This window comes from Amblyomma mixtum, chromosome 6, assembly GCF_055824585.1.
Source record: "Amblyomma mixtum isolate Tamu chromosome 6, ASM5582458v1, whole genome shotgun sequence".
Taxonomy (NCBI): Eukaryota; Metazoa; Arthropoda; class Arachnida; order Ixodida; family Ixodidae; genus Amblyomma; species Amblyomma mixtum.
In genome coordinates this window covers 115,078,342-115,089,436 of record NC_143017.1, presented here as the reverse complement: position 1 = coordinate 115,089,436, position 11,095 = coordinate 115,078,342, and the positions used below count along the sequence as shown (strand labels likewise).

At 47.9% G+C, this 11,095-nt stretch overlaps 1 protein-coding gene across 1 annotated transcript; it reads left to right on the top strand.

The window, feature by feature from the left end:
- Positions 1 to 3,622: 3,622 nt before the first annotated feature.
- Positions 3,623 to 11,095, top strand: LOC149340126 (acetylcholinesterase-1-like). Its single transcript, XM_089548876.1, has 2 exons — positions 3,623 to 5,362; positions 10,647 to 11,095. Exons 1-2 carry the CDS (start codon positions 3,648 to 3,650, stop codon positions 10,792 to 10,794), a joined length of 1,863 nt encoding a protein of 620 aa, XP_089405002.1. The 5' UTR covers positions 3,623 to 3,647; the 3' UTR covers positions 10,795 to 11,095.

Sequence of the window (11,095 nt, the reverse complement as noted above, 5' to 3'; positions counted from 1 at the left end):
ATATAATGTGGGGCCCTCACAATGGCCATGCCGACACGCAGCAATGTGGCGCCAAAATGAATAAAAAAAAAAGATATAAGATATCAATGACAGTGTCTCAAACTCAGATGGCTGAGTCCATCCAATGCGTAAACTTGAAAACGCTGTAGCAACGGGATTTATCAAAGTATTTGTAAACCATTTTCGTCATGGCTGGGGAAAATTGAAGGGGCAAGGCGCAGGTCTGCAAGCCTAAAATATCCATTGTTATCGAGTTTTCTCCACTCTGAGATCGGCGGAGAGCACCAGAAGACCGGGAAAAAGATGAAGAAGTTGGCAACAGACAAAGCGCCGAGTTAAATGAGAAGGCTCATCTGCTTAGCCTGACGCAACTAGAAAGCACTGGCGCAATGAATATTTAGTCGACACGACTTCGTCGAGCGCTGCGCGCAGGTGGAATACGCATATCAGAACGCACCGCAACACGAATTCCTCGAGCCCGAGATCACATTTACCGCAAGAGACTAAAATGCGACATCACGTGTCACAGAAGCCCCTCCTTGGGCCGCAGCTCGTGGGAGAAGTAATGACATGCAGAATTGCAAAACCCGCTCGGTCTCATAAATCATTCACGCAATAACCGCGCAAGGCTTTGACACCAGCGCCCGCATTTGGTTTGTATGGCGAACAGCTTCCGCTTCTTCTTGGCTCTGTCTTTTTAGTTTGATCTTGGATACTTGCAAACACAGACTGCTGCTTCTGCAAACACGATCGCGCACACAGGAGGGGAGAGGTTGCTTCGGGTTTCCTCCACTGCTGTGTGAGCTGCTGTGCCGCTGGTAAGGCTTGTCGCCCCCACGGGAGGTTGGCCGGAGGGGGTACCAGGGAAGGCTGCATGGGCTTCCTAAGTCAAAGAAGGCGGCGGCTGCGAGCACTGCGCGTCGGTCCGAGAGCGAAGGAGTGTGTGCGCGCGGAGGCGAGGGATCATTGCCCGGCCGGGCCTCTTCACCGAGCCCTCCTCCCACCAGGAAGACTGCAGGCCGGCCGCGAGCGCCGATGGACTCTAAATAGTGCGCGACCTAAATCGCCGACGCCCGGGCGAAAGTCAATTCGCCAGACGTCGGCTCGGAGTCCTCCGGTGACCACAGCAGCGCGACACACAAGCTCGCCGTAGCCCCTGCAGGTCTGAAGAGCTCGCGTGCGCGTGCGACTACAACGACGAGGACGACGGCGTCAGTGGATGTCGTGTGGACAAGACGGTTGAATCGGAGGTGAGGCTTAGCGAGCCGATGAGTCGATGTTAAATGTAAGGCTATGCATTCGTGCAGCGGGGAGAGCTTGTTTACATGTTGTTATGGTGTACGCACGAGGGGTTCGCGGTCGTCTGGACAAGTTGTACTCAAGGACGCGGCTAATTGGAGGGTTGAATGTTACGACCAGCAGCGGCGTGACCGACGCGCTATCTGTAAGTTGTTGGAGGTGTCGGTGAATGGGCTTTGATTAACGAGTTGGCAGGAGCTGAGAGGAATGTTATGCGGGAGCTTCTCGATGGGGTAGGTTTCGCAAGGCTAATGGACTATTGGCAAGACCAAGTCGTCCAGTGGCAATTATAGCAGGCATTGCTTTGGTGAGACACTGCTGAGCTTTCCACCACTGGTCTCTGAAACGGCACCATTCGAATTTAAATATGTTAGCGAAATGATGGCAGCGTGCTTTTGTTAGGTTGGCTGCTAAGCTCGCCTTACTATACGAGAGAGCAGTCTTAAACAACGTGAAGTTCCCAAGGGATCCTTTCCACTAATTATTCACGCGACCGAGCACAATAGGGTGACATTTATGTCGTGCAAAGACGATCAAACCGTTTAATGGGAATGCGTATAATCTTGTGACTCCATCCACATTTGAGTGTGAGATAAAAGAGGAATATCTAATCTTGTATCCCGTTTAGGCCATTCCGTTCTGGTGGATTAGTTGTCCAGTCGGCTCTAGTCGGCTAACTGCAGCCGCGGCATCTACGTTTGGCACCATTTTCTGAGCTTCTCTTTTTCTCTTAGACAATTTGTTCGCTTTATGCCATTGCAACTATTATAATTCACCAATAACTTGTAATAGGATTAACTGCATGCCATTTCTCTAGACCGAGAATGCCAAACCTGAGAAGGCGTTCAAGGCTTTTACGGCAGGTATCTGCCATTACAGCCACCGTTCTGGTCTCCCCCATAGAGGTTCCTTTTCCTCATTATTCTGATAGCCAGTAGAGGGCTGAATAACCGCTCCATGCCTTCAGGCGAATAACAGCGCTTTCTCGTTAATTAGGCATGCAGACCGTCACTGAGGTTCTCACACACTTGGAATTTTAGAGAGGCACCCTAAAAATAGTTCCAAACAGGACGAAAGCAACAAACTTCTTGCCATTTTTGGCGGAGGTAGACTCAAGTTAAGCACTCTCGCAGTTATGTGTAATTGCGCCATGCTCTTGCAAATTTATTGCGCGATGTGCAGGGGCAGCTCATACTGGACAGTGAATTGGTAGTTTTCTTTATGTTTTACTTGCGAATGGCAGGTAGAAGTTCGAGAAAATATCAGGACACCACAACCAGAGTTTATTCCTATTCTTGGGAAGCGCAAAACACGAAAAACACGGAAATCCTTGCTTTCGTTTTGCTGCAAAAACTAATGGTCACAACCGTTACGAGCTCCTTGTGAGTATTTCGACCCAGTGCCGTGAAAGCTACAGCTTAGGCTGGTTTATTCAGTTGGATTAAGCATATGGGGCACACTAGCAACACACTCCTTCGTGTGGCGTTGTTTTACTGAATACGATGTTATGAGTTCGAATTACTGCCATGACGGCCCTGTTTTAATGGCAGAGAACGGCGGACATGGTATTGTGTTTCGATATTAATGTGCGTTAAAAATAGGAAGTGATAGAAACAAACTCAGGATTATCCTTAACGAGGGTGGAAGTACGCCCAACTGGTTGTTCAAGGTAACGTGGTCACACCCCGGAAATTATATCGCGAAAGGGAGGTGGGTTCTGTTCTCTTTTTCGTGATGTCGTTTTCGCTCTGTGACCACGTTATCCTTTACCACTTGACTCAGCTCACCTATACCTGTGGAACATGAAAACACATTTATTTGATTGAATTCAAAACACATACTCTCCTGTTTTTTTTTTTTCTATGTGCGCTTAGAGACTCCATGTCACGAGTTTGTGTGAACTTTAGGAGACTTTGACTGGTTTTTCAGCTTACTGGAATGTTTTATATTGCAAAAACACTGCAGGCGTCTATTTTAGTACCAGATTCGTGAGGAAGAGCACAAGAACTTTCGATGCTTCGGTTATTTTATTATCTCCGAAGAATGGGTGTTTCGACGCGTCTATAAATCTTTAAGTTCCGGTTTTTGTTTGTTAAAACGGAGTAGAATTTCTAGCTGCTCAAAGGCAGAAATGGCTCTGTTAAATACGGATTTTTACCCGCTAATATTAATTATAGGTACTGAGAGGTCAGAGAGTTCTTCCCCTTTCCTTTGCAGCATGTAATACCAGTAGGAGAAAATGATGCTGAATGTTGGCAGCGCTATCAGTAGCGTTTCCGAGGAATGGCGTTCTGACATCATTTTGTGTCTTTTTCAGAAGCTGAGCTAAAAAAAAAAAGAAAGGAACTATGCACACAAGACTCATCGTTCTGCTTCTTTACGGGTGCGCGCTTCGGAGCGCCCAAGCGAGGTGCTACATATTCCAACCGGGTGACCCTATACAAGACACTGACGAAAAGATCTACCTCCCGCAGCCATTCAACGTAACTAGTCCTCTTGATGCCGCCGTGCCAACCACAGCGCAACCAGTGTCTACGGGCAAAGACCAGCTGTCGCTGGCCGTGCCGCCCGACGACGTGCAGCCCGTTTCCACGACAACATCACAACCTATATCGACGGAGGAAAGCCCCATCGTCGAGACGAACTCCGGACCTGTGCAGGGACAAAGAGTTTACGCTGCCAACAGGACTCTCTACCAGTTCGTCGGCATACCCTTCGCTGAGCCCCCGATGGGCCCGCTCAGGTTTCGTAACCCTGTTCCTATCAAGCCCTGGAACACCGTCTACCAGGCGACGAAAAAGCCGTTTCCTTGCCTGCAGACAGACTTTTATATTAATAGCAATGTGACAGTCCCTACGGCTAACTCCACCGAGGACTGTCTGTATCTCAACGTTTGGACACCTTCGCGGGAGTGCGTACTCGGAAAGTTCAGCTGCGTCCCGAAGACGGTCATCGTTTACATATACGGAGGAACCTTCAGCTTCGGAAGCAGCGGGTGGGACTGGTACGACGGCAAGGAGTTCACTGCTCGCGGCGACGTCGTGATGGTCAGCATGAACTACCGGGTCGGCCCGATGGGCTTCTTTCACAGCGGCACCCCACACTCGTCCGGGAACGCCGGTCTACATGACCAGCTGTTAGCTATGAAGTGGGTCAAACAGAACATACGCAACTTCGGCGGTGATCCCGATGATATTACGCTCGTGGGCCAGAGCGCTGGCGCCATCTCCATCGGCCTGCACCTCGTCTCGCCTCTTAGCAAGGGCTTGTTCAAGAGAATCATAATGGAGAGCGGCAGCCCTTACTTCCGCATCGCCGACAACACCAAGGAAGGTCCGCACAAAGTGGAGAAGCTGGCACGAGCCTTGTCTTGCGCGAGCAACGACATGACCATCGAGTCAAACATGGCCGAAATGGTAGACTGCTTGCGCAAGATTGACGGCAAAGAACTTCTAACCATGTCCAACACGATATTCGGGGTGCACGCGCTGACGTTCTTCCCGATTTTCGGTGACGACATTATTCCCGATGACCCGTACCAGATGATGGAGCAGAAAAAATTCCACAAAGCAGATTTGCTAATCGGCAACAATCTTGACGAAGGCAGCTATTTCGTCTTTTATCTCTTTGGCCGAGCTTTGGATCTGGAGCAGGCTTACAGGATCACCAAATACGAGGTCGATCTGTACGTATCCTACTGCCTCCAGATGCTTCTGAGAAAGAACGTCTCTCCCATACGCCACTACTACCTCAGCCACATTGGAGAGCGGGAAAACATCAAGGCCCTTCAGAAGGCCGCGGAAGCAGTCGGAGACTTCGCCATCATCTGCCCGACCAAGTACTTTGCGGAGAGCTTCGCGTCCATGAACAACAAAGTGCACTACTACCACTTCACGCACCGGCCATCGTTCAGCACATGGCCCGGCTGGGTGGGACCGACGCATGGAGACGAAGTCTTCTTTATGATGGGGCACCCCTTCAGCAGTCCCACCATCGCCACTGACCAGGAAAGAGAACTATCCAAGCTCATGATCGAGACGTGGTCTACGTTCGCGAAGACTGGGTAAGTGAAATATTCTGGAACTGTCGACGAGGCCCCTGAGTCAGTGTCTATTCAAAGCAGCGTATACCGCAAAATACAACTGCGTCTGTTTCGCGTTGTCTGAACGCCTGTTGCAGCTGCGAAGCAAGCTTTCGAAGTGTTTTGAGTAGAAGTAGTTCTAGAGCAACAAATACGATCATGCAGCGTTTCGTGCCAGTGGGTTAAAGGCAGTTCAGACTCCCATACGTTCATGGTGGTACCGCTCGCTTTTGTCTGCTCATGTAACGAGGTGCTAAAACTGTACTGAGTACAGCGTGATGTGTATACTCAGGCATTCTATGAAGTAGAATATTGAGACCTCGATATTGACTGAACTCTCATGAGCAGTCTATTCTTTACTGCAGTTGCAGACCCCTGCGTTTCTCCATCTGAGTTGCGCTGCAATGCGGGGCTGGCGTTTGCTTTGACGCAGCCCTGTGCCAATGCTAACTGAGCCATTGAAAGAATTGCTAAAACAAAGACCTGGGGCCGTAATTTGTTAAGGTTTCTTTTCTATGTTATTCTTTGCCTCTTTGCTATGCATGGTTTTGACGTTCGTAAAAAAACATGAGGGCTGAAGATGATACTAGCTCCGAACCACTTCAGATATTATTGGCTGGGCGTTTGAAAATGTTTGCCGGTGCACACGAGGCGGCTGAAAAAGCGCGGACGCAGACGACACAAGTCGCGCTGATTTTGATAAGGCAGAGCCGCAAGCCAGGCATTCCGCGCAGTGTTTGATTAGGCGTCAGTGCAGACGACGCGCCAACTTTCGATGCTTCTCTTTTCTCAAGGATTATTGCTTGCATGAAAAACGCGCCTGCGCATATTCTTCGAACAGGAAGTCTTCGGGGGTTCAATCGAAGTGTTGCAGAAAAGTGCGTTCGACAAAACCGGGCGTTGCTGATCCCTGAATTTGATGCTAGAACCAGCGAAAAACATCGCTTGCTGGCTCTCAACCGTGACGTCACAGGCGGGAGCTACCAAATAATTACAAAACAGGGCCCTTTAAAACATTTACCTCGAAGTGAAAAATAAGTGCATTCATAGCTCAGAGCTTTCCGCACTTTTATCCGATGTGCCCCGGTATTAGCGTAGTAAAGGGCTCTTTATGTTAGACATAAATTTCCGAAAAAGTCACAAAAAATAGCGAGCCCAGGGCCAGTATAGTATGCGATTCCTTTCAGTCAATTCTTTTATCGCCGCCGCGGTGGCTCAGTGGCTATGGTGCTCGGCTGCTGACCCAAAAGACGCGGGTTCGATCCCGGCCGCGGCGGCTGGAATTTCTTTGGAGGAGAAATTCTAGAGGCCCGTGTACTGTGCGATGTCAGTGCACGTTAAAGAACCCCAGGTGGTCGAAATTTCCGGAGCCCTTCACTACGGCGTCTCTCATAGCCTTAGTCGCTTTGGGACGTTAAACCCCAATAAACCAATAAACCAACCAATTCTTTTATCATTCGCCGCGTCTACTCGATCACTCATGAGATAGGGATGGCTCTGCGCAGCAGCCAATAACTAAGTGCGAAAAGAAATAGAATAAAGATGGGACCATTGCATTATGCCACTCCTGGGAAGCTGCAAAAATAATATCACTAACCGTGAAAAAAGGAAGACATACGCAAATATGCGGTACCAAGGACGTCATGACTATGGGATGCATTCCCGTGACGACACTAGCGTCCTTTTGGTGTACACAGCGCAGCTTGAGCAGTGAAGGGTGAAACAGGTGGCGATAAGCCGACTAAAGATGCGCGTAGCCTTTTACTCTACTCCATGTATTGTCGTGATCAATTGTTTACGGGACGTGAGCATCAGGGAAAAAAATTATTTGAGCGCAGTCACGTAGTTCATGTCCGTGGAGTGTGTCAATCTATGAGGGGACGTGCATGCTGTATCCGCTGGTAACAATGCCAAACGACTGCGTAGCGAGGCAGAGCTGCAATAAACTTGTTTTAAATAACTCGCGTCCCGTAGTATAATGATCGTGATAGTACGCCAAAATGGCTGCCACTGGAGCATGAGTGCATCATCATCATAATAATCATCATCATCAGCCTGACTACGCCCACTGCAGGGCAAATGCCTCTCCCATGTCTCTCCAATTAACCCCGCTCTTTGCCAGCTGCGGCAATCGTATCCCCGCCAACTTCTTAATTTCATCCGCTCACCTGACTTTCTGCCGCGCCCTGCTACGCTTGCCTTCTCTTGGAGTCCCCTCCGTTACCCTTAAGGACCAACCGTTATCTTCCCTTCGCATTATATGCCCTGCCCAAGCCCATTTCTTCCTCTTGATTTCAACTAGAATGTTTGTTCGATCACCCACTTTGCCCGCTTCCGGTCTCTTAACGTTACACCTATCATTTTTCTTTCCATAGCTCGCTGCGTTGTGCGTAACTTAAGCTGAACCCTTTTCGTTAGCATCCAAGTTTTTGCCCCGTAGGCGAGCAGCGGTAAGATACAGCTGCTGCATACTTTTTTTCTGGAAGGATATTGGTAAACAGCTGTTCCATATGCTCTCTGCCATATGCCATATGCGCTCTACCCCATTCTTAGTCTTCTAGTTACCCCCCCCCCCCCCCCTACCTCTCTTTTGAAAACTACCTCCAGCACAAGTTTCATGCAGTAACTTTAGCGCCGCGTGTGGACGCAGCGTAGGTGTGTTGCCTTTTTCGATCACTTTTGAGATGCGCCCATGCCGCCCTGTTTCTGACATTGGTTCGAGTTTTTTTTTTAGCGATTTGTCATCACGCTGTTACAGAGAACAGCTTTGACGAGCGGTTGTTTAAGTGGTCATGGATCCATACATTCGTGCTTAACGACAACCTATTCAGTTCAGATTTTTGCGCAGGTGTTACACTTACAAAAATCTGGCAGGTATAATGATTATCAAATTGGTCACCAAATCAGTGCACTCTATCATTACAGCTTGTGTACTTAATAATCATGCAAAATAGTTTCCAAAGCTGTTTTAGAGACTTTGAATTAAGCCAACTAAGATATACCATTTCTGTGCAGCCAAACCAAGGCTGAATAGCTGTGGCTGGTAGTATTCAAGATCGCTCCTGTATGAGAGCTGATCGAGAGCCAAACGCTCGCCCGTTTAGGTCTGAAGGAAAGTCAGTGTTGAGCTACACACAAGGGACGAAAGAATGCCATTTTCCGTAATGTGCGCGATGCTTCCGTATGCTGCAGTTCATTCTATTCCGAGCGTTCCGGGTTTGCGATTTTCCGCGTTATCCGCGTCGCAGTTGGAAAACGCGACTACTTTATTTAGCAGCAGTGAAATCTCCAGAGATCGCGCGCCGCACTTTTGTGAGTTGGAGAACACTGCGCAAGCAAAAGAAAATCTTCAACTGTTGCTTTCGCACGCGCTTAAGCGCAGAGAAAAGTTAATTCCAGTGTACGGTGTATACAGAACTCTGGCTGTTCTTGCTCTAGCTGTTGAGACTGTTCTAGTTGAAACAAAGCGCTCGTCCATGTCTCTCTTCCTGTGTCCGTGTAAAAGTTCAGCGCTTCCGAAATGACGTAAATACACCAACTGGCCCGACCTACCACTGTTGTGTACTATAAGCCAATTCTCTATAATACTGTGACTTTTAGGAAGCAAACAGTTCACGAAAGCTTTAACAGGAAGAGCATTTCCTCGCAAGGACATGGCAAAGCTTTGTAGTAAGCAAGAAATTAGGCGTTCAATGCAAATAATAAGGAAACTTTCCAGCTTTTTCCATTCTGAGTCAGGCGATGTTTTCGCCTAGAAATAGTTGCACATATAGACTGAGCGGTTGATGTTCTGAAACCATTCATCCATGCTTAAGAGCTGGTTATAATATCAAGGACTGCATTTTTCTCATGGGAGCGTATTCGCTAGTGCAGATACTTTTCTTGAAAGCAATGGGAACAAAAAGTGGCTGTCAGTCAGAGAGTGCAGCCCGAGGGCAGGGTGGGGACACTTTTCGCCGCTGTTGTCGAGGTCACGGCGTCGATTTGTAGACGTGCCACCGTGGTGTAGAATGCATGAGTGGCCATACAGTGAGATCTTTGCATGAAGAAGAAAGTTTTCGCCGAAAAAATAATGCACGCCGTCAGTTAGGGGTTTGTCACGTCACGGAAAACGTTCGGTATGACGCAAAAACGTGGCTAGTATTACCGGTGTCTTAATTACGTTTTCACATCCTTACGGCGCATGAACAAGAATATCATGCTTTGTTCTTGGTGTTGAATGAAGCCGATGGCTTTATTATTTCCCCCCGCGGCTTGAGACCACTCTTGCGGTCGTGAAAATTTGCCTCGAGTTCGCTCATGTGTGCTCCTTAAAGAAACCACGCGATTTTTGGTTCACATCTTGCTTGCAGTCCATAATCGCCAAACGCTCGTCCTAGAGACAACTGTCCCCGAGAGTATGTACGCATGCAGAAACTGACCGTATTCCTTTAGGTGCGGCAGTTGTTCGGATATTATTAACTAATGGCCGTTTATAAAACTAGTGTAAGACATGATGCTTGCGAAACGTTGCACAACAGTTCCTGGAATCTCAAAAGCAACAGAGCATTCTCCTTTGAACTTACCCACTGCTGTATAGGAGCGTCGCTACCACGGTCTCTTTCAGAAACTCATGACTGGACTCTAGCAACAGAAATATCTGGGTGACGTAACAATAAAGCAAAATTTTAGCAAAAGCTCCGTGTGTAGAGACAGGAAATTGAATATAAAAGCAAGCTTCTAAAAGGGCATTTAAACGTTCGCGATTCACCCTTCTTACCTAAATATCTTCCGAACAGTGTTTATGCATGCACCGCACATGTGGCCGGTTAGTGCATGCTGCGTGACATCAGTATTAGAAATATCTCATGCACCGTGAGATTTGTGTTCAGAATGTTGGAGCTGCAAACACATTTAGACGTTATAGGCAGCATGCGCTTTGTATAGCCTGCAGTTTTATTCGCAAAAGATGCGCTACAAGTGCGAATATGCAGGTACACTGGTTTTATCGTCATTACGTGAGAAATTGGAGATGATCTTAATTCGTAATCAGTGAAGGTATAGCTTAAGATTCCTTGACGCAATTTGTACTTTTACTATTTCTTCCCGTGTTTCTTTTCATCAGTTCTGCCCAATTCATGCAGCTTGGACTATACATGCGTTCTCTGCATTGATATTGCGCCTTCATTCAGTGGCTATGCCTGTTTTACTTGTGATACACATGCTCCTGCTAAAATTTCATGCTTATATTCGCCATTCTTGGCGGTCTCCTTAATTTCCTTTGCAGGAAAGTTCCGGATATTGCCGGCAAACCATGGCCGGAATTCACATCAAAGAACCAAGTTTACATGGAGCTGAATCCCAAGAGGTACACTTACGGCCGGGGCCCGAACGAGAAGAGCTGCAACTTTTGGAAGAGCTACTTGAAGCCCTAAAACTGCTCAGTTCATGCGAAACGCTGAGGCTGATCTTCTCCAAAACCGCACGAACACAGCATGGGAACAACAGCCGTGTGTCATCTCTGTCGTACTTCATCGCTGCAGTGAACTGTCGGACAACAGAACTTACTAGTTGACGGAAGCTATGTGTATCAAAACGGAGATTTCTGTGCAGGAAAGTCGCTTTCGCTCTGGATCTTCCAGCCTGACGCCCATTTTGTATAGTAGATATATCAAATCATTGTCATTCGGGTGTCGCAACAACATGTTGTTCTCTTGTGAGATTAGATCACTGTCA